We start from the raw sequence: 26,855 nt of genomic DNA, 5'->3' as shown, positions 1-26,855 counted from the left end.
AATAAATAGCTGGGCGCCGCAGCACGTGACCTTCAGTTTAAGGTCACCGTGTAAAATTTTGATGGAGGAGTGGTACTTATCTAACCGTTTTGCTACAGAGCCTCAAGGTGATGTGGCGCTACTAAGAACACGTGCATTTATACGGTATGACAGCAATTGCTACGATCAAGACACTAACTCAGAGGTAAGTATCAGCCAAGCTGTAAAACAAGGGTGCGGCCCCCAATAGTCAAAGATGTGAAATCCAAGATGGCGGCCAAGAAATGGCTGAGATGGTAGGTTAATGGTAAAAAAATTAATAACGACAATTCACCGTATTGGCATTAACTGATTTGTTTATGAGTAGGTGCGAGATGTCTCTGAAGGTGACTCAATCAAAAGTAAGGCCACCATATGCACGACGAGGTAGTGAAGGTCAGCACAATCAGGATATGACCCAATTTGGTACCGCTTGATTTTGGCACCAAATTCACCCGAATTGTCGCGGTTATTAATATTTTTACCATTAGCCAACCTACCATCACATGCAGCCATTTCTTGGCCGCCACCTTGGATTTCACATCTTTTTTCACCATAGTCTATTTGGGGGCCACACCCTTTTTTTACAGCTTGGCTGTTTTGGATTAGATATCACTTCTTTCTGTATTTGTACTATGTACCAAAGCCGTCTTATGGCCGGTGTTGGGGTTATATTAACCAGTGTTATTTTCTTTGCTACAGAGAAAGAAGAAAGACATCATGATTCAAAGCAGACTTTTATAGTAACAACTTTTGATTTTATGAGTAATTATACGAATTTTGAATTATTACATGCGATGTCTTTTCTACAGGATAACTTGTTTGTTGCTGATCATATCAAAAGTTTTGTCAAGTTTTACGTACATTAAATTTTTTTACGAGGACAAGAAACTGAAATATTACCGTCTTCTAAACAAGTTGCCATAACTTCTGCATACTTTGGTTTATGAAAATGGGGTTGAATTTATTAGAATCCTTGATGACGAGAAGTTCTAGTCATATATAAAGTTTTGTTCTGGGAAAGGTTGGGAAGAGTGCTGAAAGGTTAAATTATGTGTTCAGGTATGTGATATTATGCAATAAAAAAAAGAAAGTTTTTTTCGGATGTTTTGCAAAATATCTCTGTAAAATAACCATTTAGGCTTTCAGTTCACACAGGTTCTTAAGCAGTAAGCTTCAACACATGTAATGACATCAAGTTAAGCAAATTTGGTTGAGGAAAACAGGTTGTACTTTTATGGTTTGTACGGCAAGGTGTTAAATTCTCCCATAGAGTTTTGTATGGAGCTTGTATTATGGTGTAATCAACTGTGAATAAGTGTTAGTATGGTAATGCCACAGCAACAGTTTGGGTAGGATTATATAGAGCAGTTCAAGGGCTTTCTTTTGTTGTATAGTATGCTGTAGAGATTATGGGTGCTAATGCCTGTACTTTTGAGTTTTTCGATATAGTGTAAAATACATGTATTTTGCATTGGGAAGAAAACGATGGCCACTAATGGTTTTTCAACTATCTGGCTCAACCCAGCTAAAGCTATGAATAGTACAATTTAGGTTACGTGATCACATAAAATGTAGGTGAACTCTCTACAGGATGATATTTTTTGTAGCTGAATTCCCTCTACATGGTGACTTATTTCTAGCTGATTTTTCTACAGGATGACTTGTTTGAAGCTAAACTCTCTACAGGGTGATTTGTATGTAGCTGAACTTTCTACAGGGTAAATTAGCTGATTTCTCTACAGGGTGACTAGTTTGTAGCTGAACTCTCTACAGGGTGATTTGTTTGCAGCTGAACTCTCTGCAGGGTAACTTAATTCTTTCTAGCTGATCTCCCTACAGGGTGACTTTTTTGTAGAGCTGATCTCTCTACAGCATGAATTGTTTGTAGTTGACCTGATCTCTCTACACATAGGCGTAGGAAGCAGGGGGGATGGGGGCCACAGCCCCCCCAATAATTTGGCTAGCCATTTCAAGTTGTCTTCTTAAGTACTCAACATCCTACCTATACCATCAACAATTTAGATTACTATATAATCACCTTTCTAACCAATCAGCAATCCATAAAGTAGTTAATATGAAACTATCTATCTGCAGACCCAACTCCTCAGCAACACTTTAGAGTGACAATCGTGATAAGCACCTCTAGAATTAATTTTTGTGTTAAGCAGTGTTGCTTGTATTGGACATAAAGGTAATCTACACAAGTAAGTATACACTACTGGCATGATTTTACAGCTAAAAATACACTGAAATTCAATTTCAGTGCACTAGTTTTAATTTTTTTTTCTGGAGAGAAATGCCCCCAGACCCCCTAGTTTAGCAGGCTTTCTCACATGCTTTGCATATTCAACCATCATTTTATCTTTACCATTGCCTACCCCAGTACCCCCAACCATGAGGTGCTAGCTATGCCTATGCTACAGGGTGATTTGTTTTTAACTAATCTCTTTATAGGGTGATTTGTTTGTACTCTACAGGGCTCTACAGTGTGATTTGTTTGTAGCTGATCTTTCTACAGGGTATTTGTTTGTAGCTGAACTCCCTATAGGGTAACTATTCTAATCTCTCTATAGTGTGATTGGTTTTTATAGCTGAACTCTCTACAGGGTTATTTATTTTTAACTCAGGTTGACTTGAAGTGTAGTTAAACTCTGTACAGGGCGACTTGTTTCTATCTACAGAGTGATTTGTTTGTAGCTGAACTCTCTACATGGTGCCTTTGTTTTAGCTAATCTTTCTACAGGGTAACTTATTTCTAGTTGATGTTGTAGCCGATCTCTCTACATTGCAGATGATCTCTCTACAGGGTGATTTGTTTGTAGCTGAACTGCAAGTCTACAGGGTGGTTTCTTTGTAGCTGAACTATCTACAAGGTGACTTCTTCTAGCTGACTTCTTTACAGGGCGACTTGTTTCTCCCTACTGGGTGACTTGTTTGTAGCTGAACTCTCTACAGGGTGATTTGTGCACATATGAATTCTCTACAAGATGATTTTTTTTGTAGCTGAACTCTCTGCAGGGTAATTAGTTGAACTCTCTACAAGGTAACTTTTTTCTAGCTGATCTCTCTGACTTGTTTGTAGCTGAACTCTCTACAGGTGATTTGTTCGCAGTTTTTCTAGCTGATCTCTCTACAGTGTGATTTTTTTTGATTTCTCTACACGGCGGCTTGTTTGTAGCTGAACTCACTACAGGATGACTTGTTTCTAGCTGCTCTCTCTACAGGGTGACCTGATCTCTCTACAAAGTTATTTGTTTGTAGCTAAACTATCTACATGGTGACTTGATTTTAGCTGATCTTTCTACAGGGTGACTTATTTCTAGCTGAACTCTCTACAAGGTGACTTGTTTTAAACTGAACTCTCTACAAGGTGACTTAAAGTGTAGTTGAACTTTATAAAGGGTGACTTGTTTCTAGCCTCTCTTTCTACAGGGTGACTTGTTAATTGTTTGTAGCTGAACTCTCTACAGGGTGATTTGTGTGTAGCCATACTCTAGGTGACTTGTTTCTAGCTGATCCTTCTGCAGGGTAACTTATTTCTAGCTGATCTCTCTACAGGGTAACTTGTTTGTAGTTGATCTCTCTATAGGGTGGTGGCAGGGTAACTTGTTTCTGGCTGATCTCCCTACAGGGTGACTTGTTTCAACTTTCTAGCTGATCTAACAGGGTCATTTGTTTGTAGCTGAACTCTCTGCATGGTGCCTTTGTTCTAGCCGATCTTTATACAGGGTGACTTATTTCTAGTTGATGTCATAGCTGATCTCACTACAGTGTGATTTGTTTGCAGCTGATCTCTCTACAGGGTGATTTGTCAGTATGTAGCTGAATTCTCTGCAGATTTGCTTGTAGCTGAACTCTCTGCACAGTAATTTGTTTGTAGTTGAACTCTCTACAGGGTAACATTTTTCTAGCTGATCTCTCTACAGGGTGACTTGTTTGTAGCTGAACTCTCTACAGGGCGATTTGTTTGCAGCTGAACTCTCTTTTTCTAGCTGATCTCTCTATGGTGTGATTTTTTTGTAGCTTATCTCTCTGCTCGCTTGTAACTGAACTCACTACAGGATGACTTGTTTATAGCTGCTCTCTCTACACGGTGACTTTTCTAGCTGATCTGTCTACAGGGTGATTTGTTTGTAGCTGAACTCTCTACATGGTGACTTAGATCTAGCTGATCTTTCTACTAGCTGATGTCTCTACGGGGTAACTTTTTCTAGTTGATCTCTCTACAGTGTGACTTGCTTGTAGCTGATCTCTGTAGGGTGGTAGCTGGATTCTACAGGGTAACTTGTTTCCAGCTGACCTCTCTACAGGGTGACTTGTTTCTAGCTGTTCTCTCAAGTTTGTAGCTGAACCCTCTACAGGGTGGCTTATCTGTAGCTGAACTCTCTACAGGGTGATTTGTTTGTAGCTGAACTCCTGCAAGGTAATTTGATTGTAGCTGACTCTCTACAAGGTACGTAACTTATTTCTAGCTAATCTCTCTGCAGGGTAACTTGAACTCTGTCTTCTAAGGAATGTTTTGGGCAATCTTTAACATCAATGTCAATTGACTTAATCCTGGCTGAAGCCAAACTGTCTTCTGTTATTTAAATTACGTTGCTGTATATTTTTCATGATATTGTTACTGATTAAAAAAAAAAACTTGAGGTGAAAACATCACGATAAAAATTGACATTAGAATTATAAAATATTTTTAAATACAAAAAAATACTTAAATATTGGGACTCGTGTACACCATGTTTGGTTTTTGCATGGGTGTTGGCTACCCCTTGAACTGACTGTACTAGCTGCTAGCATATTTTAAAATGTTATATACTTTCCAAATGCAAGTGTAATGGATTAGTTGAACAGTTACAAAGAAATTAAATGAAAGAATATAAAATAGTTACCAGATTTACTGAGCACTATATTTGGGTAATTGGCTGTTCTATTAGAATATCTTGATTTGGCTTCAAATGTGCAGTAGAAATCATCAGAAACCTTTTGTATTTATAGACATGAATTAATATGCAGGTGAGTTACCATACTTAACCAAGTAACTTTATAATATTGAAGTGTTATAGACTTTTGCAGACTATATTTGCACTAATATCACTTTAGGTAATGTGGGGAATTATGTGGATTGAATATGCTTTGTACTACAGGGAATCATTTCTCTTGGAGTGAGTCACAATGGATCTGTATTAGATCTTATTCAGGAAAGAGTAAGTATATAATAGTATTGTAAAGTGTATGTGTATCTTGTACAATTATGTTAGCTACTGTTGTAAGCAAGCATACATGTTATGGTTTGGATTTTTTGTTTTTATAGTTATTTCTGTAGCTATAAGTTTACACAGTATAGAGATATCACCGTAATTTGCTTTTTTTTGTACAAACAAAAATTTGTGTAAAAACATTTTCATATGATTTACGTGAATGACTGCTCTATTAGAGTAGTTTGATCTTATGTAAAAATTTTTGTGAGAATTTTTTGTAAAAGTTTTGGGAATATACGAAAATTAAAGGAAAAGCAAATTACAGTACTAATTAACACAATGCTGTGAAGAGTTAACTCTTTGTTTTTGGTAGGCACTAAACCAGAAGCACATAATCAATTTTTACCACATTGGAAAAAATGTTTAGTAGTATCGTGAAAACCATTAAATATGTAAGGTTCATACAGGTAGCTATATTATCTTATTAATGCTACCTTTAATAAAAATTTTTTGCATTCACATGCAATGTTTTTTTTCACCAAACTTAATTTTAGTTATCAAAGCCAGATTGCCACCAGTGGTCACAACAACTAGTTAGATATGCCAGTTATCAACCAGCTTACTATGCTCACAAGTAAGATTATGTCCCACAGTGGATATGCAGTGCATCCTTGGGTATCCAAACGTATGTATGTTGTCCACACAACCAAAAATAGTTGGTCAATTAGAAATTTCTGTTGCTATATGCTCTCTTTATGTATGGTCTATTTGTGCACTTTATAGTTTCTTGGCCATGCACCTCACTACTATTAATCTTGGTTGATCAACAGGTCTCGTTTATCTAAGTAAATTTACTCATCTAAACATTTTTGTCCAATTCTAGGAGCAAAGGCATTCAGATAACTTGAGGATCCACTGTATTTAGGGTTTCCAACTCAAAATGAGAAGGTGCTTCCTTTTGTTGTTTCTGGAGATTTTCACACAGACTGACCTTTAAGATAAAGCAAACAAGTGCTAGTTTGTTATTGGAATGCTTGTAGCATTGGGTATCAGCATAATTTTAGTGCACAAAACCATCCAAAATGTGGCCACGTGACCAAAAATACCATAATAGTTAAATTAGACAGCCAATTTGAAAAATCACTGTATTTTAAGGTGATCTAAGTCACAATTAGTGTATTGTGTACCTCAATGAAGACTTCTACATCTTTTTAATGCTATAGCTCATCCTGTATAGCTGTATAATGATACTGTTGGCCACGTGACCAGTTTTTTTGATATTTACAGTTAATGCTGCACTGATTTTGAAAGCAATAGACAGTTTAAGAATAAATTAGTGCTTGTTTGTTATCTTAAAGGTTAGTCTGTGTGAAACTAACCAGAAAAAATGAAAAAAGGAGAAGTATCATGCTATTTTGCAGTGGAAATCCTATATGATGGGGTTTTGGTCATGTGACCACTTTTTGGATATTTACATGTGTTTATATCGAATGCTGCAAACAATGCAATAACAAAATTAGCACTTCTTTGATTTATCTTAAAGGTTAGTCTGTGTGAAAATATCCTGAAACAACAAAAAGAGGCACCTTCTTATTTTCAGTGGAACCCTACTGTATTGTCCTGTGTTACATAGTGTTTGTTAGATTGCAGTGATCGTGTTTAGGTTTCATACAGCTCTTGCTGATTTCCTCACTTGGAGAATTACACCATCTGAGCCCATCAAGCCATCAAATGTTAGTGTACTCAAAGGACAATTACTTATTTGTTTTCTATTCTGACGTGTTTCAGGTGATTATCCACAATGGAACTAATGCAACTTTGGATTGTTTTTGTCATGCAACATGTGATCCTGGAGGTGATCATTTTTCTATAATAATTTTGTGTTTTGTAATATTGTCTATGTGTATATATATGCATCATTCTTGTACTTTGCATGAATTGTAAGCTTTTATATATATCCTGTTTTGAGAACCTTTTCCATATCGTCAAATTTTCAAATTGGCAGTTCATGCATCATGCAAAGATGCTTTGTGGAAGCAATTCAATAAGAAAGAATACATAAACATTTAGCAAAATTAAAACATTAAAATTTGGTCCCGTATATATGCATGACATTTTCTTAACTATAGATTACATCCTGGTGCCCACTCCTTACTATGGAGGATTTGACAAAGGAATCTGCCACAGAAGTGGAGTGAAGATCTATCCTGTGGACTGTACCAGTGATAACAATTTCATGCCAACTGTTAAACTGTTAGAGGACACACTGGTTAAAGCTAAAAATGAGGTACACATCAGTTTAGTGTTTTGCATGAAAACTATATACTTCCCAGACAAATCTTCATTCTTGCTCTACGCAATGTATTAAGTATTGTAATATAGTCTTTGTGAGGTCCCCATGCACTAGTGAGAAGCTGTAAGATTTGCCATATATATCTTAGTGTGTGTATTAGTATCATGGAGAATAAACAGAAATTGTGTTGCTTAATTTTCATTTTAATCACTATAGAGATGATGGATTTACTATATAATAGGATGGGTAATATGATGGAGGTTTACGTTTTCTTGCCTAAAAATCACTAAAGCTTGGCAACATTTGTTAGACATAGTCAAGTTCATGAATGTTGTCTTCAGAGTGATCCCAAGTTCTATGATATTTAACTGAATTTTCTAATAACAGACTACATAGCTAACTGATGCCTTCAGCCAAGCACAATCTCTCTAACCAGCAGCTATATGGATAAGGCTATGGGCTTGATTTCTTCACTGCTCAATGTTGCTTCAGCCCAAGATGTACCCTTTGCCAACTGCAGCAGCTACTATGCACACAACACATCAATGGACTTTCCTTTGTCCTCCATTTCTTTCACATAGGTGGTGATTGCAGTAGCACATCATGGCTTCAGGGCTGTAATTTCTGTAGGATGATTGCAGAGGCTCTTCTCATACTGATCTTCATAACGTAATGCATAATGGGTGGAACATAGCTGAAACTGAAATGGAGTGGTAATTTTGTGTTTCAGTAATCTATAGTCAAGGTGTGTGTTTAGTCGCACTTTTCGCAGTAACTGGAGAGGTGCTTCTCATATTGTTATTGCTTTTCGTGTTGCATGACGGATGGAACATGGCTGAAAACAAAGTAGAATGGCCACCTTGAGTTTCAGTAATTGAAAATGAAGGCATGCGTTTAGGTACATATCATTCTTCCCTTTGATGTCGTTGTGATGGTTCAGTAGTAATGAACGTATGTTATTACAAAAGTGAACAATTGCAATTGCAAGGAAAATTATGGATCGTAGAAATAAAAGCAATGAAACTAGAGAGGTCATCTACACCTGCAGTTATAATACAAGTGGACATTTAATCCCTGGCTATACTATTGACAGGCTGTATGTGACTGAAGTAGGAATTAAATGTCTACTAGTATGGCTGCAGGCGTAGATGGCCTCTATTGTTATTGCTTTTTATTTCTATCATCCCTACTCATATTATAATTGCACATTAGTGAAAATGAGCAGTCCTTTGCTAGGTATAATATTGGGGACTTAGTACTATTTCAAATGAAGTTAACTTGATGTGTTTGACAAGTTAAAAATCGAGGAAAATGACTACACTTTATTGATATTTCAGGGTTGCAGGGTGAGGGCACTTCTCATCACTAATCCTGGTAATCCAGTTGGGTTGATGTTCACCAGAGTGCAGATCAAAGGAATGATCCAGTTTTGCTACAGGTAGACAGATACCATAGTTATACAGTTGTTGAGATTAATGAACACCACATACACTACATGTGTGTATGTTTACTATAACTCTATTATAGCAACAAACTTCATTATATCAGTGATGAGATCTACATGAACTCTGTCCACAGTGAAGATGCAGAGTTTGTTAGTGTATTAAACATTGACAAGTGAGGTGGTCCTATTGTGTGTTAGATGACATCATTGTTTCACCACTACTAGTTTACCTGATCCAAATGCTGTACATCTCCTGTGGGGGTTCAGTAAGGTGCGTAGTGTACTGAGTGTTCTATTAGAGTTTTTGAAACATTGTTCATAAACTTTGCCAGCTTATAGTACTTCCTAGTATATTATATGGAAGTCAATTATGTATGTCATCAGACATCTCACCTGATGTCTCTTATGTAAAAATTACGTACTGTATTTACTTGATTAGACACCACGATGTTTATTACTGTACCTTAGTTCTTAAAATTGATGTGGCAACTATTCAAATTTGACCACCACTCGATGCTCGAAAATGATGCTGAAGCCTGTATTTTCAAAATCAATCATAGCACTACTCAAAATTAATGTGGCTACTATTGAAGATGCAGCATTTAATCAAGTAAATACGGTATGCAGTACTGCATAAGTTTGCATTTGTGTACCCTACTCACCTAAGACACAACAGCTAAGACTTAGTTTTACTATTTAGGAGAATAGGATTTTAAAATATTAGCATCAGGGGCGGATCTAGGATTTCAGAAGGGGGGGTGCTAACACAATGGTTGGTTAGTTAAGAAAAGTGACAACTGGTTAAACATAGCTATAGCTAGTGTGCAAAGTACACTCAGCACTGATGCGAAGCATGCTTTATATAGGGGGGTCTGGGGGCATGCCCCCACAGAAAAATTTTGCAAATTTAACCTATTCAGTATTAAAATTTGGTAATATTTTTGACTGAAAAATGATGCCACTTTGTTTAAGCGATTTACAATGCTTGCAAAGCATTGTGAGTCACCTAAGTGTAATAGTAATGAAATGACACCATTATTCCAGAACAATTGTAATAGCTGCTAGCTGTCATATAAGGGCACAGCCAGTAACTAAAAATATATTCTTTACATAAATAACAGAAAGGAGAAGAATGCAGCTACACATAATCAATACTTGCCATTAATTTTGTGTTTGAAATACCATAATTTAGCGATACATTAAATTTAGCAATTTTAGAGTTTGGTTTTTTGCTATTTGATTACATCAATTTACGAATTAATAAAATTTATATGGTAAATCCATCAATATACAAGATTGTTAAATTTAGTGTATTGCTTGGCATAGCTAGTGTGCTTTACAGTCTCATGACTCAAACTATAACTTCCAAACAGTAACAATGAAGAGAGGGCTTGAGAGGGTAAGTGTACACTCACTATGCAGTGTGTAGAGTATGCATACATAGAATTTTCCTGCTGGGGGGGGGGGGGGGGGGTGTGGGATGATGCTCCCTCTGGAAATGTTTAGAATATAGCTATTACGAGATTGAATCTGGAAGCTATTTTTAACCAAATACTCTATTGTACTGAAAGATTGTGGGGGTACAAGATGGGTGAGTTTAGTTGTAAGCAATTTTAGAAAAACATAACTACACTTTTAAATGCTATTGGATTATAAGGTAATACATAATTATAGTGGACTGTCAAAGACATACACAGGATTGGATCTTAACATCACTGTAGAGATTTAAAATATTGCACACAAAAATAACTTCAACTTTGTAGTATATAATAGCCACAGACTGTTCTGTTACTATTTCAATCTGACATTTTACAACTATATGGTCCATCACCATAATACAACCAGAGTCCAAAGTCACTTACATATACAACTAGATTTTGGCCACAACTAACCCCTTATAACGTGACAGTGTAAATGCTGTGGTATCATTTGAGCTTATAAAGTTGAGCTTATAAAGTTGAGCTTCAAGGGGTTTGGGAGTGCAAACCCTGTATGACATTAAATTTTATTAGCTTCGATTGATGCTAGATTCAGATAAATGCAGCATGGAACTTTGGTACTGATAAAGCAAAAATAAACAGTTCTTAGATACTACAGCCTTGTTAACTAAATGCATGCTAAGAAATTAACTGTTTTACTTAAGCATGTCAAATCAATGTAGCAACAACTGAAAATACCCACTATGATTAAACTATTTGACAGAAGTTGTTCTCAGAAAGTGATTAGTATATGGCAGGATGTTTGAAGCAATGGTAAGATAGCAATGCACAGGTCAAGAAAACACACTGGCAACTTCTCCAAAAAAAATTAATTATGATGGATGTTCTATTACATGTAGAGTAGTTGACTGTTCTATTAGAGTATTTCGATTTTTAGCAGTTGTTTAGGTTAAGACTCACACCAAAAGTATAATTGGAACCCCTCTTAGTAATTCTAAGTAAAGATTAGCCATTCTCCCTTCTCTTTCCATCTTTCATTGCCCATGCATACGTATAAGATGCAATTGCATCTATATTGCAACTTCTAGAAGCTTCCTAGCTTGCATACAGTAAAATTTTGGAGGGGGGTGCTTCAGCACCCCAAGCACCCCCCTAAATCCGCCCTTGAGCATCACTACAGAAAATCACAGTTGGTTGTGTAACTATATGTGTGTTAGTACTTCTGTTCATACTAGCTATTTTGCTTTTTTTTCTTTCTATTTTACTTTCTAGCATTTTGTAAATTCTTTTAATGACTACTCTAGTGTAGTATCTTGATCATTTGTGACATTTATGTTGCAAATTCTGGTGGAGGGACAGAATTATGGATGTCTTGGCTCCATCATTGTATCAATTTGATCTGTGCATGTCTTATAATTTTGACTATGTTTTGCTCCAGTTTTGTCCAATTGTGATAAAATCTTGCTCCTTGCTTTTTTGTCTTACTAAAATATTATTGTAACAAATTCGATGCATCCCTAGTTCACATGTAGCATATGACTTTTTAACTGGGTAGGGCATGTATGTGTTATTGTTTCATCTACGAGCTACTTTTGGTATGATGCAACCACTCCTGCGAAACTGCATGATGCTTTTTGTGTTATCATCAGGATTTTGGTATTCCCGGATTTCAAGTCGGTTGTCTAGTCACTCGCTGCCAACCCATTAGGACCTACATGATGATGAGGTCTTCTCCAGTACAACAACCAGCAAGTTATGTCAGTCAAATGCTCACAACCATGATTAATGATAGAGGTGGATAAAACCTGAACCCGTGCTTTCTGTATGTGTAGTATTTTTCTACTAACAGAGTGGCTGGAGAAGATTTATTTCCCAAACTGTCTTAAGCGGTTAAGAGAACAAATGGAAACAACTACTATTTGGTTGAAGAAGAATGGGATACCATTTATCAGACCAATGGGTGGTTTATTTGTTTATGCTAACTTCAATAAGGTAAGGTTGTTGTGTTGATATAGTGTGTGACTGATACTCACTGATATAGTTTCTCAGTGACAGTACACATGAAGCTGAGACAGCTCTGTGGGATAAATTCTTTGATGTTGGAGTGTATATCACTCCCAGTGTAGCCTTCCATGGTGTGGAACCAGGATGGTTTAGGATTGTGTTTGCTGAGAAGTTACCATGCCTTAAGCTAGGTTAGTAGTACATACGCATTTGTGTTGCATGGTAATTATTATAAAATGATTACTGCAGCCCTCGACAGACTGCAGGCAGCATTGGATAGTTTGTAGACATTCTGTAACTATTTATTCTTTCATAATGACACATTGCATTTCATTATAAGGTTTATTTACCATTGTATATAATATAAGTTTTAGCCTGGTATTACTGCCAGTTGTTTGGTTTATTATCTCTGTTGCAAATTACTTACATGCTGAATGGGTATCTCAACAAATTCTTATATATATGTTATCAAAATGCTTAATATTATGGGTTTGTATATACTAATACATATAGCACTGACATTTCATGCTATTAAAACAAATATAAAATTATATAAGGACAGTAAGGTGGCCTGGGCTTGTATCAGTATACAGTGAAACTACGTAGGTCAGGCCACAGCATAATAGTATCACCAGCTATAAAAACATAACTTTGCAATTGTGGTAGCCTGACTTAAGAACTCATATGCACATAATTATGTGTAAGAATGATATTAAGGTGAATGCATGGCCTGTGATTTGGTTATGCAGCTATAGCATCAGTTTAATAAAACAGTAGCTACAAGTACATGACATTGTATACAATAAAATACTATCTCTAGCTATATAGATTAAATCATGTGATTGCAGCTATGTATAACTAATCAATGTAGCTACAGCTTTGGCATGCAGTCAGTCATTATCTACCCCCTTGCTGGTTCTATCTGGGGTTCCCAAGGGAGTATTTTGGGACCCCTACTCTTCATTATTTACATGAATGATTTACCATCTTGTGTTACCATCAGTAAAACTTTACTATTCATTGACGACACCAAGATTTATAATGCTGTTTGTAGTCCTGGAGATATTTCACTGTTTCAAAATGATTTAGACTCAGCAACTTTGTGGAGTACGAGATATAATATGTTCTTTAATCCGAAAAGGGTGTCCACCTATATTAATGCAAAAATCATCAAAATAGCTGACACACAGGTTTTAACAAATAATTCACATAAAAATCTCGGTAGCTATTATAATATCATCAGACCTATCTTGGGATCAACACTACAAAAACATAATCCCTAAGACCTACAGAATGCTATAGGACTGCTCCATTGCAGCTTTAGCAAGCATCAAACAGTGACAGCCAAGAGAACTTTGTATATTTCCTTAGTGAGATCGCAAGTTATATACTGTTCAGTGATTTGGAAACCTAACCATATCAAGGACATCACACTTATTGAGCAGGTCCAGAGAAGAGCAACAAAGTTTATTTTAAATGATTATAGTTCTGATTATTAGTATAGCAAGCTAGTATAATTATATTAGCTTATATAGTAGCTATGTTCCTCCTCATGATTTTACTATAGCTTTACGTTTGTGGCTTGGCATTCCTTTGTTCCCTTCTTTACCACTCTGTACTTGTCTATCTGTCATTGACCAGTTTGGTGATCATCTGCTGGGGTGCTCTCATGGTCCCTTGAGGATCCAGCGTCATAATGCTTTAGTGTCTGTTGTACACCATGCCTTGCTCCAAGATCACCCTGGTGTTCTTAGGGAGCAAGGCATTCCATCTGACCGATCTCGTCCTGGCGACATATACCACCCTGACTTTCATCTTGGTCGTCCTGCCTATTTTGATCTCTCCGTCAGGAGTACCACTCAGTCTGCTGTCATATCTTCTGCTTCTTCTCAGGCTGGGGTGGCCGCTGCTGTTGGTGAGATAGCTAAGGACAACCAATACCAGGACATTGTAAATGATAATGGTGGAGATTTTATCCCTCTTGTATGTGAGACCTTTGGTGTTTGGTCACCATATGCCCTATCAATTTTAGGATCCATAGCTGACAGAACAACTGTTAGAAACGGTTTACGTCGAAAGTTTGCTAGGCGCCAACTTCTTCAGCAACTGTCTGTGACTTTGTGGAGGTACAATGCAAAAATGATACTCCGCCAGTATTCGCTTACTGCTGAGGACGAATTTCCTGACTTTGACATTGGTTAAGTTAAGTACGTATAGGTAGTAATAAGTATATAGTTAGGTAATAAGTAGTAGTATGTTGTAGTTTTCAGTATGTACGAAGGTTTATCAAAAAAAAAAAAAAAAATTTATGGTTTTAGTATGGTATTTCTATACCATATGCGTATTTTGTACCGTACGCGTATGGTATGTACCATATGCGTATGGTATGTACCATATGCGTATTTTGTACCGTACGCGTATGGTACATACCATACGCGTACTGTACGATTTTCCGTACCATACGCGTATGGTATAGACATACGCGTATGGTACGTACCATATGCGTATTATGCCTTTTCTCAGTATCGTCTAGCCTTGCCATCACCTAGCTACAATGGGCTGTTTTTACAAGTATTTCTAGCTGAACAAACTTAGAACACAACACAATAATCTGCTTACTACTGAGCTGTAACTATAAATTTATTCATCAGCACACACATGCATTTTATCCTAGCTTGCCATGCCCATGCAATACCCACTATAGTCCTATACTAATGTACCTAAATCTTATGTACATGATCTCACTCTGTCTGCAGAACTTTACATAAATGGTACTGTGCATGTATACTACTTTATACATTAGCTATCAGAAGCATGCAGATGGTCTTATATAATATACTCAATTATAAGTGTGGATAACTGACAATTTACAACAGAATTGGGTAAATAAGCAAGGAGAGCAATTACAACATGCATGGTAGGTAGCTAGTAAGTTCTAACTGAATTATACATAATTATACTGCTTGTGCAAAGCTAATAACTGGAAAAATGAACTTCGTAAGTGTCATCAGTTGTGCAATATGGCTCCTCACTGTATTTGCATTTTTATATACTATATGTATACTCTTCTTCTTTTGAGGATCCAATTTCTTGTTTACTTACTTTTCTTGTTTATACATACTGTAAATAGTATATTCATCACACTGGACCTACAGCACAAATTAATGTGGATGTTGTTAACTTTAAAGAGTATTAAAGAATCAAAAATTGCAACTTTGACAAATGATTAGTGCATGATCATTAGGCGCAATCTGTGAATTTGCGCAGTTAATAATAAAACAATGCTACTTAATATACATTCATTACTGAACTATACATTAGAACTCATAAACTCACCATAAAATCTCTGCCATGTTATGTTTTCCTACTTCATCTCAGCAGGCAATGCACATGCCTCATTCAATAGCAAAGATTCAGCGAACAGAACTACAGTTTAAAAAAAATTACTGCACAATTAATTACTATGCACATCAGTCTTATAGTATAGCATGTCTAATATTGCTATAAGCTACAGCCATGCAGATTTGCAAACTAAAAACATTACTTTCTCTACAGTTATATCTCTTTGCTACCTCCCTTAATGTTATTGTATCAGCATTCTCCAGGTCTTCCTCTGTTTGAGCAATCATTATACATTGTACTTCTCGAGCTCATCTGATTAAAATTGTCTGCTCAACTGTGACACACCTTTAGTGCCACCAGGCATAAATATCCATTTTTAAGTGGAAGCTAGTGCACTAACAAATTAAAGGAAAACAATAGATTATATGTAGCAACAATAGAATAAAATATTTAATAAAATAATATATATATGCCTGAAAAAATTGGCTCCATTTGCCAATGGATGCAAATTATTTAATATGGTTGCTATGTTGTAACCAATCAGAATGTAGTATATGGATAATTATATCAAATTCTTATGTTTATATTTAGCTACAATGCTACCTCTACTGGCTTAGCGTTTATATCACTATGCATTCCAGTTATATTCATTGAAAAATCGTGAATATCAATATGCTGGCACAATTCTACAGCCTAAAAGAAATCAATGTCTTTTGCCCTAAATAATGCTTTAGAAGATCAAACTTCAATTTCAGTTTCTGAGTAAGACAAGGAGCATACTGCTCTTGTTTTATGTTGAAGGGATAATTGGGCACCTTTAAACCCAAACACATTTTTACAAAATTCATATATACAAGTGTAGAGAAACCCCTAGTAGAGTTTTGGGTAATATCGCTCTATATAGCTTTTAATTATTGTACTAATCTTTGACTATCTTCAGGAGTATTTGTAAACACATAAATATTATGTGTGGGTATTGTTCTAATTGTAGGGAAGTGTAGGCAGACCATTTATAGGCAAGACAGACTACTGTATATAATATTATTAATCAATAACTGAAAGTACACAATAACAACTAACTCTTACAACTACACTACACAATATTAATGTTACAGGTATGCATAAATTACATTATATTACATCATGTCACATCATTACATTACATCATTAACTCTATTATGGATATGAAGGAGGATTAGCATTTGTAATAATGGCCTAGTTTTTGAATTTTCATTGTATCAACAATGGATCATGAATCCAATAAGAAGCAATATATGTGTAGCAATTGCAGCCACAATGTACTGTGTGGAAGAAAAAACAAAAATTAAAATTTACCGTCAGTGTGTGCAGTTGCTATGCAACAACTAGATAATTTGAGACCGGATTTGCAAAAAGGTACCTTTTTCACGGACAAAATTTGACCCATGCATATTTTGAAATTTGGGGTTTCGTAAGTTTTAGAATATATACCTTATAATTGCCTGCATGCAATTATCCATGAGTGTACAGTAGCTACTAGTATCTATCTGCATTTTGATACTAAGAGCAAGTTTATCAGTGTAAGGAGTCAAGTGTTACACCATTTTGTTTGCTGGTATGTAAAATGTGTGGAAAAAGTACCTTTTCACAAATCTGGTCATTTTAACTCAACTATTCTAAAGAACGTATACAGTATACCAGCTTGTGTACTTTCAAATCAATTACACTGTGGATAAATGAAGTCATTTATTATAAAAATGCAAGATGGAAATCCATGACAAATAAGGCAGTAGACAGCGGAACGAGGCAATAAATCAATATGTACAAAACTCAGAAGACATCAAGAAAATAATCCACAGGTGCTTATACATAAACCATCATAATTATATGGGTGATGGCTCTATTGCACGTGTTTTATGGAACTGTCAGATGCTTTGATGAAATGAAATGTTAAACAGACAACGAGATACATTGTTATAGCTAGATATACACCAATGACTACGTATAAATTAAGACATATATTTAATCCCCTTCCTTTGATTTATACTTTTCAGACTTATACTGTATGCAGCTAGGTGTTATCATGTTTTTCGTAAAGCTTCCAACCCAGATGATTGACCTTTATTAGTTTTGACAATGTAGAATTTCATCAGATCCTACCAGATCAGCAGGACTTAACACAATTCAAGACTGGATCTGCCAACAGTGTGATGAATTCATGATTGTTTTTATCATATATTGTCCTAAATCAAGATGTCAGTTTCATCACTTATATATAGTCATGCGAGATATCGCGTTATTCTTTTATTTTAAGGAATGCTTTATTTTAAATAGGTTTGCATCATGCAGTAAAGTAAATTATATCTTAATCGCAGTAAAGCTAAATTGATCTTAGCTCTAGAGAATAGAATAGCTATAATCAGATCAACTTACCCTGCCATTTACTAGAATTGACACATATAAATTCAGCTTTTTTCCTTCCACTGCTATATGGAACAACTTGCAACCAGAGACTTTTGAAGCTTCATCTATCACCGTGTTTAACAACCTTATAAATGAACTGTAAAATTGTAATTAGTTAGCTGTAGCTATATATTTTGATTTGTATATTGCATTTATACTCGCTGTGCGAGGTCTTGCAATTATATAATAATAATAAAATATATGATTGCTCTATTAGAGTATCTCGATCTTCACTGAACAGAAAGACTAGCTCCTCCCCCCTCCCTCTTTCCCGAACAGAAATGAAAGCAGAGTGCCATCAGGCGTAGTCAATAGGTACGGCAGTGCAAAAACCTTCTGCTTGATATCATACGCATACCAGGTTTTTTTTTTTCCCGGGCTGGATGGACTGCCCTTGCCTACCACCCCCAGCACAAAGAAAGCACGTGCTGGACAGCTGAATAAAAAGGACCAGATTGCTAAAAGTTTAAAAGTCCCTGTGCTCATCAATGCGGCCCATCTCAGGAGAGGCATCAGAGGAGCGATGCGAGATGGACCTACTTCCACGTATGCACATTGTAGCTGACCGAAGTAGAGAAAAAGACAATGTGCATCGGATAAAAGCCAGAGTATGACTGTAACTAGTAGAGCCGCGGCGAGATAGATGGTCAGCCAAACGACGGTAGAAAACTATTGCCTCCCTTCCCATACCTCCAGTGGTCGCAAACACAAGGGGAGTGAAGGAGGCCTGCTCAACCTCTCTGACACGGTCACCATACTCACGTTTCTTCTGTGCCTCGTGACGTCGATACAAAGAGGGGACACTGGTGTTGCAGTAGCTCGGTGCATTAGGATGAAACACCCTTACGTCAAAAAAGGCACTTTGCCGCTGCCCCCAGAATCCCCTAGCATGTATGTCTGCCCTAGCCTCATCCTGACGGTTGGCAGTCTTAGGTGCAATGATCTCCCCAGTAAGTGGCTGTAAAGGTGGCTCAAGGGCCACATCATGACATGTCTTGGAAAGCCACTCTGCAGTGGTGTTTCGCAAAGCATTGTGGCGAACAAATGTGAGGCCTCCATGTCTGCAAATCATAGCATGATCCGCAGAAAATGGGACCCCACAAACACAGTGACTGGGTATGTTCAGGAGCTTCCAGCCATATCTAAGATGCAAGGCATCCCAAAATTCTTGCTTCATCAGATGGAATCCCTGCTCTGCTAAAGGCAATGCTGTCAGCCAGGCAGAAGCACCCGGTTCACTGTTCAGGTCTAAAACTCTTTGGGATTGTGACGAAAGATTAGATTTGATCGTAGAAGCCCTCCCCCTCAAAGTAGAGCGACGATCCTGATGAATCTGAGCCTTGATAGAACTAACGTCGGGTAGAGGGGCTAGTAGATTCTGAGCAACAATCAAAGATCTCAGAGAGTGTGTGATTTTGATAGATGCAGTAAACTGAGAATCAGCAATGTCTACAGGATTGACAATACCCAAGCCACCTAGGCGGCAGGGTAGAGAGAGCACATCACGCTCTAAGGCAGAACAAGCACCATGGCCAGTGAGGGCAGGGATCAGCTTCAAACGGATGGCATCCTCTAGAGGCTGAAACAGGGGCCCGACATTGGGGATGGTCCTCATGATGTATACCCACCGGCCTATCATCCCATGAGTGAAAGCACAAAAAGCCGCATGAGGACGATTTGTAGCAATCTCAGCCAAAGCAAGCACTTCACTAGACCAAGAACAAACCTTCTTGGCCACAAACCCCTCTGCAAATTCTCGAGAGCCCAATGCAGCCCCAAGATGGCGCTGGCCCTGATCAGTAATCTGCATACCAGTGTCAGCAAAGATAGATTTTGCAATAGTTAACAAATGAGGCTTTACAATCAACACTGTCTTAGATGCATTAGAAAAATACCCGAAATTAGGTCCCAAAGAGGATAGTATCTGCCACCATTTATGCAAAAGTTTCAGTTTTCCCACCGCAGTGGCATCATCTGCAAACCATACCTGCCCAACACTGGGGACTGCCACACGGAGTCTTTTAATTAAGGGAACCACAGCCAGGGCATACATTGCCGAGGATCTCCTTGAGTTGTTCCTTCACAAGATGGGATTTCACCCTCTCCAACTACAAACAATCGGACTGGCTGAGCATAAGTGTTGTTCAGGATAGTAGAAAATGCAGGACAAAGGATGGATATATTATGTAGGGCAGCTTGGCGATTCACACAATTGAATGCATTAGTAGCATCCACTAAGAGTGCAGCTTCACAATCACTGTCATCAAACATATTCTTCATAGCATGTACAGCAGCCTCAGAGCCAGCTGATTGTCCCGCACAGGTCTGTAATGGGCCAGCAGCCAGTGCAATATCATCACCTATAACATAAAGGATCGCCTTAGCAACAATTCTACGGGGCACGTCACCAATACCTATTGGTCTCACACCTGGGCGTTTGTCGAGAGGTATCAGCCTGCAAGCAACAAAAGGCATCAAAATTGCAGGTTCAACTGTAGTTATGGATAAGCAGCGGGCAACAGAGGCCAAGGCTTGGCACAGTTCAACAGAAGCCTCATTAAAAGAGGTGCACAGACGCTTCCACCCATAAGCATCCACACCAGACAAACCGGCAGCACCATGAGTATTAAGTGCTGTACGCTTGATAAGATCGCCTGTGAGAGAGTCAAAGATTATCGGATCAAACTGGGGAGTGATTGGATCACCAGTAGGATCTAGAAGAACGTCAGGGGTAGCAAACTTTGCTGATGGATGTTTCTCTAATAGAATGTCTCTAGCAGTTCGATATACAGGATTTCCCGATGGATCCACACCACAAGGAATCATTGAGTCTAGTGACAACACTCCACCTTTTGAATCCTCCGACAGTAAACGAAGAGCCATACCAACCTTGCCCTCAGACATTAAATGATCAAACAGACGAGAGCGATCACAGAGCTTCCCCCCTAGTGAATTATTCTGCCTAAGGCGGTCCTGTATACACTGACCCTCATGCAGCAGATCATCAAAAGACCCCTTGCACCATAAATCCAGTCTTCGTATCAAACGAGATGAATGATCCTTAGCCTTGCTGTTCTTGTAAGGTTTTTGTAGAAGTAAAGGTTGCATCACAGACACTGCCAACAGGGCAATGGAGTGAAGGGCAGAATTCTCTGCAAAACACTGATAAAATCTTGCAAGTTCTTTCACAAATCGCTTTCCAGCTTTGCCAAAGGGTATCAGAAACACATTTGGCTTCCAGTGGACAACTTTTTCATACGCCGACAACATGAAGTTGCAGACAAGTTCACCATGAACATCGCCCCACTGGAAATCAGTGTAGGGTGTATACACAGGTGCTGGGCCTGATGTAGTCTCTGAAGCACATTGCTCACCATTAGTCATGTTGTATCCAGAACAATGTGGACAGACAAAATCATCCTGAGATGCTCCTATCCGGACAGCATCCGGATATGACAACCCTAAGCAGTCAAAATGGTACCACACACAACAACCCTCACACTGTTTATCACAACACAGCATCAGGTGTCCATCATCAACTCCCCCACAACAGCACCATAATCCGTCTGGATCGTCCACAGCTGAACGAGAAGGACAGTCACCCGCTATCGCAGCAGCCTCCTGCGCACGAATGCGCGCACTCCGGCGAAGGGACATAAACTAGAAGAGCTGGTCAAGGTAGAGTCGATTTAAAGCCCACCGTGACCTAGAACAACGCAAAGAGAGAAGCCCACCATGTAGGCAACGGAGATACGTACCTCTGATAAACCGTTCACAGTTCCGGCAAGTATTTCCCCGAAAAATGCTGCCAGCAGCGTTTAAGCCAACAGAGGGTTCCTCTCGAGCTGCGATCACGTGATTTAAAAAAAAAAATTAATACGCATACCAGGTTAGCTATACTCAGATGGTACGATTTTCCGCACCATACGCGTATGGTTGTACCGTACGCGTATACGCATATGGTACAAAATACGCATATGGTATATATAGAACAGCTATATAGCTAGTTAGCTAACTATAGCTATATACATGCAATATGCATGGGTGTCTACAGGGCCGCCCAGAGAAATTAAGGGGCCCAGGGCAAAGAGTTAAAGTGGGGCCCTTGACCCAAGTTGTAAGGTGAAGACCAAAAAAAAAAAGAAGAAAAGGTCACAACCTGCTGGCAAAGACAATAACTACCCATCACCAACCATATCTCCTTATCTATAAACTTGCTACACTGCTCCTCTGAAGAATACTGTGACTGCTCTATTAGAGTATTTAGATCTGACTGCTCTATTACAGTATATCGATCTTTTAAACAGGTATTCAGGGGGCTCTTCATGGGGCCTCTTTCAGGCTGGGGCCCGGGGCAAAATGCCCCAGTCCCCCCCTGTGGGCGGCCTTGGGTGTCTATTATAGATAGCAATACATCTACTGAATGGTTGGATCGCGTACTGTTTTCAACTAGCCATAGGACCTTGGAGTTACTGCACGATGGCTATATCTTAGTGGGAAACACGGATCTCTGGTGATATATGTGCGGGGAAACACGAATCCCTAGGGTAGGGTCCGCAATCCGAAAAATCAACTTCTACAAATCAATCCCCTACCATTGTGGGATGTTCATTGTAGTATCCCATTGCTTGATCCACCATGAAACCGGAGGGACGATTGTTGTCTTCACAGAAATATTGTTTTCAGTATCTCGCAAGATGCAAAATTTATTTTTAAAATTTCGTTCTGCACACAAAGGACCGGATTAAACTTGCTACTTAGCCAAATCGTCTCCAGAGTTGTTGTAGTTGAAAAGTACGCACAGAAATAAGTAAATGATCTGCTGGGTGCCCTGCACAGGGTTGTTTTCTTTGAAAAAACAGACAAAGAGATACGAAGTTTCGAATTCAAACTGCCCTACCACCCAGGGCAAGAGAAGCCAACTCTTCCTCATAGTGTTTCGATACGGTTGGGTGCATAGTCTGTCTATGCTGTTAGTTTGGAAAAGATCTGAGACTTCTCACCATCTGGGTGACGAGCGTCAAATTTTTCTGCAGCATCAAATAATTGTGTCGCGCTTTCTAGCCATTTCCAGCGCTTCTGCAGCCACAACAATCATCAATTATAAACTAAAACTATGGCAAAAGATGTCCCTGAACGTTTGGTAACAGCGGTTGTCAATTATTATTTCATCCACGGCTTCCACGCCTCGCTCTAAGCTATGCATCCAGGGAGGCAGCAAAATCGTCCAAATTTGACTTCACCCATCACGCTCCACAGCAGCTTCAAGTTTTCACTAGATCGTCCTACATCACCATTATGCTGCTAAACATCCAAAGACAAACCGAAAAAAGCATAAAATCTTTCATTTTTGATTCGAGCTGGGTGGAGCTCCTGGTATATTGCACCATATGAATTCACAGAAACACCAACTACTACTACTACCAAACGTTTTGATCCATCCTTTATCATCATTCTAAACAAAATTAAGTGACCAGTGTGTCATCAGAAGTACTGGAAAGCACTTTGGTACCATTGAGAGAATCCCTTGAAATGACGCACGAAATTTTTGACGTTCTTCACCCAGATGGTGAGAAGTCTCAGATCCTTTCCAGACTAACAGCATAGACAGACTATGCATCCAACCTTATCACATCACTATGAGGAAGAGTTGGCTTTTCTTGTCTGGACTGGTAGGGCAGTTTGAATTCGAAAATTTGTGTTTCGTTTTTTGCTTTTTGAGAGAAAGCAACCCTGTACCGGGAACCCAGTGAACCATTTGCTTATTACTGTGCGTACTTTTTAACTACATTAACTCTAGATAATACCTATCTAAGTAGCAAGTTCTATCCTGTTCTTTGTGTGGAGCACGAAATTTTAAAAATAATTTTTGCATCTCACGAAATACTAAAGTCGATATTTCTGTGAAGACAACAATCGTGCCTCCGGTTTCATGGTGGATCTAGCAATGGGATACTACAATGAACAACCCACAATGGTAGGGGGATCGATTTGTAAAAGTTGATTTTTCGGATTGCGGACCCTACCTAGGAATATGTGTGTGCGGTGAAATATTTTAAAAATCGCTACGGGAAACACATATCACTGATAGCTTCTGGTGGGAAACACGGATCCCTAGTGATATGTGTGCGGGGAAACACGAATCCCTAGGGATATGTGTGCGGGAAACATATATCACTGTGTGTGACACCGGTCTTATATCGCCCATGTCAGCGCAGGGGCGTAGCCAGCCAATATTTGATGGTTGGGCATAACATCAACTTAACTACACACACATGCTCACTTTCATGTGAGACATTATCAAAGAAAAATATAAAAAGTGTATGCACACAAGGCCTACAGCTACCTATACTATAGTGTAAATAAATGCTGCTTGCATGCATGCAAACATTTACTAGCTATATGCTATCTATTAAACTTGTAGGGCAAGCATCCACCGACGATCGCCGTGGCTGAGTATCACGTGACATCAAACTGCTGAACCTACAAGAACCAACAATGTAAACAGTTCATCACATATTTACCACAATCAACTGGCAGTATAGTTTACAGACCAACCACCACAGCAATATGAAATGCTTTTTCAATTAAACGCCACACGGTCCCAAATGAAGGCCGGAGGCGCTAATTTATGAACTATAACACAAATATCAGCATGCCAAGAAAGCTTCGTCCCAGACTTACAGCAGCCAATGTACATTTTGCATGAATCTGGTGTAAACTACAACTCGGTTAATCAGTACAATTTGTGCACGTGACGCTTTATAATGACTTGACCTTTTCTCCATTTCCAGCTCCATTTGCATATGCTATTATTGTTATCTAGAAGAGTCACGTTTTCCTGTTTTCTTTCATCAGCAGTAAGGTAGGCTATACGGTACTTTCCTTATCAAAAAAATACGCTTGACAAATCCACTGAAACGAAATTTTTTGCTGCCAGCACCATCCACACTGAATCCTACTGACGATTATCACTCACTGTGACTCAGAGATACAGTACCACGACTGTAGTGTACCACGCTTTGACTCCATTTTAAATTTCGAATTTAAACCGCGCCAAGGAGCGTGGCACGTGCGTCTTTTATAGGGACTTCCCAAGGGATTTTCCGCGTAATGGATCACGTGATATACCATCTATCTCGATCCCTTCTGAAGTCATGGTTCAAGAAATGAGGTACATGTTTACGATTTACAGTATCAAAGTAGGGTGGTTTTGTGTGCTGCTGTGAATCCTCGCGTGAATCTTAAGCTACTTGTGATGGTTGGGCAAAAGTTTGTGATGGTTGGGCAAGAAACTGTGATGGTTGGGCAAATGCCCGCCCATGCCCACCCTTGGCTACGCCACTGTGTCAGCGGATTCGATTTTTCACCCAGGACATAAAGCTACATGAATAAACACAAAGCATGCCAAGATCGCTAAGATCCAATAAGACCTCAAGTTACTCTCATTACATGTACAAACTTGCAGCTAGAAGCAACTTGCACCTCCTTCATGTAGGAGCTGAAAATGCAGTGCAACAACGAAAATATCCTTGATATCAACTTAACAGTACAGTTCTATACATGCAAGGTGTTTAATTATTGGTTTCTATACTATAGCACTGGAGCAATTCTTGCATAAGCATAAAATCTACTGATGGGCATGACTAAATAAAAAATTAATGGCATTCCAAAATACCGCCAAATATCATAAGGCTCTTACTCCCTCTATGCTACAGGTACCGAAACCATTTTCTGGTCATTGGTAGCTAATGAACACTGGTACATTATACATAAATTTGAAAAAAATTGGGCATTGTTTTCTGGTAGCTAGTAAAACGCAATGTTCGTAAATGGATGGTTTTGTTCGAACCTGGAATTTATCGGACCTTGCATACTATTAGCTGCAGCTCTCACGCTATTAAGCTTACATACCTGATTATTGGAGGATAATTGCTGCTTAGTCAGGGGCGGATCCAGGGGGGGGGGGGGCTTTGGGGGCTGAAGCCCCCCCCCCCCCCCCTTCATATTTAGGCTTTACGTGATCAATATGCTGAGTATTATAATGAAATTTTGTCTTAGCATAATTATATGATCACTAATAATACAAATACTCATAAAACCACCTTATAAACATCTTTCCAAGGTATTGTCAGTGGATTTATGCTAAAGTTTATGTAACAAGGACCCGGATCAGCATTGGAGGTGTACAAGATCGAGATACTCTAATAGAGCAGTCAGCTAACTACTCTAATAGAACATTCACTGGAAACATGTAGTTGGTTCTGTTAAGGAATTTTCCAAATCTGTCTGCACCTATACATATATGCAATGAAGTGCATTGGTTTGTTTAAAGGGCTTCATTCATCCACTTGTGTAGTTAATATATATGGCAATACTTAATTCAGGTACACAATTTTCATTGAAAATGCTCAGATTCAATCTTGTATTGTTCAAATTTCAAAATTTTCCACATTCAACATTATATTATTCTAACATGCACCTATTCGGTGTTATACAATTGTGAGAGGGGTGCATCATGTACTTGGTTGTCTGTACCTACCCAAACATTTTGATTAGCAAAATGCTTTAGAAAGCCATACCTATAATCTAAAGGCAGTATATGAAATATCTACAGGCAGAAAATATTATGAATTTTATGTGGAAATGTTTCCAAATTGCAGTATTTTAGC

General features: G+C 38.3%; 2 protein-coding genes and 1 long non-coding RNA gene across 3 annotated transcripts; 1 reads left to right on the top strand and 2 right to left on the bottom strand.

Moving 5' to 3' along the window:
* Positions 1-12,821, top strand: LOC136267159 (uncharacterized). Its single transcript, XM_066062249.1, has 13 exons — positions 1-184; positions 5,166-5,225; positions 5,774-5,853; positions 6,883-6,952; positions 7,008-7,074; positions 7,349-7,506; positions 8,850-8,950; positions 9,040-9,129; positions 9,182-9,227; positions 12,045-12,189; positions 12,245-12,387; positions 12,437-12,590; positions 12,649-12,821. The coding sequence occupies exons 1-13, from the start codon at positions 62-64 to the stop codon at positions 12,684-12,686; spliced, it is 1,275 nt and encodes a 424-aa protein (XP_065918321.1). The 5' UTR covers positions 1-61; the 3' UTR covers positions 12,687-12,821.
* A 2,444-nt stretch (positions 12,822-15,265) lies between these two features.
* LOC136266771 (uncharacterized) lies at positions 15,266-17,049 on the bottom strand. Its single transcript, XR_010706279.1, has 2 exons — positions 15,736-17,049; positions 15,266-15,548 (listed from the first exon to the last, which is right to left on the bottom strand). It is a non-coding gene; the product is annotated as an uncharacterized lncRNA (long non-coding RNA).
* Positions 17,050-17,694: 645 nt separating this feature from the next.
* LOC136267650 (uncharacterized) lies at positions 17,695-21,291 on the bottom strand. The gene is made up of 3 exons (XM_066062800.1): positions 20,235-21,291; positions 19,031-20,157; positions 17,695-17,700 (listed from the first exon to the last, which is right to left on the bottom strand). The coding sequence occupies exons 1-3, from the start codon at positions 21,289-21,291 to the stop codon at positions 17,695-17,697; spliced, it is 2,190 nt and encodes a 729-aa protein (XP_065918872.1).
* Between the last annotated feature and the right edge of the window lie 5,564 nt (positions 21,292-26,855).

This window comes from Dysidea avara, chromosome 9, assembly GCF_963678975.1.
Source record: "Dysidea avara chromosome 9, odDysAvar1.4, whole genome shotgun sequence".
NCBI classification, from domain to species: Eukaryota; Metazoa; Porifera; class Demospongiae; order Dictyoceratida; family Dysideidae; genus Dysidea; species Dysidea avara.
The sequence above is the reverse complement of the archived record's forward strand: the minus strand, read 5'-3'. Positions and strand labels throughout refer to the sequence as shown.

What these genes read in the sequence shown, in the direction of transcription:
- LOC136267650 (XM_066062800.1), bottom strand. Translation starts at nt 21,291, where the DNA reads ATGCAACCTTTACTTCTACAAAAACCTTACAAGAACAGCAAGGCTAAG. An exon ending in TCAAGGAGATCCTCGGCAAT is followed by an intron (nt 20,158 to 20,234) that starts GTATGCCCTGGC and finishes TATGGTTTGCAG; the next exon opens with ATGATGCCACTGCGGTGGGA.
- LOC136267159 (XM_066062249.1), top strand. Translation starts at nt 62, where the DNA reads ATGGAGGAGTGGTACTTATCTAACCGTTTTGCTACAGAGCCTCAAGGT. An exon ending in TGCAACATGTGATCCTGGAG is followed by an intron (nt 7,075 to 7,348) that starts GTGATCATTTTT and finishes TCTTAACTATAG; the next exon opens with ATTACATCCTGGTGCCCACT. An exon ending in TGGTTAAAGCTAAAAATGAG is followed by an intron (nt 7,507 to 8,849) that starts GTACACATCAGT and finishes TTGATATTTCAG; the next exon opens with GGTTGCAGGGTGAGGGCACT.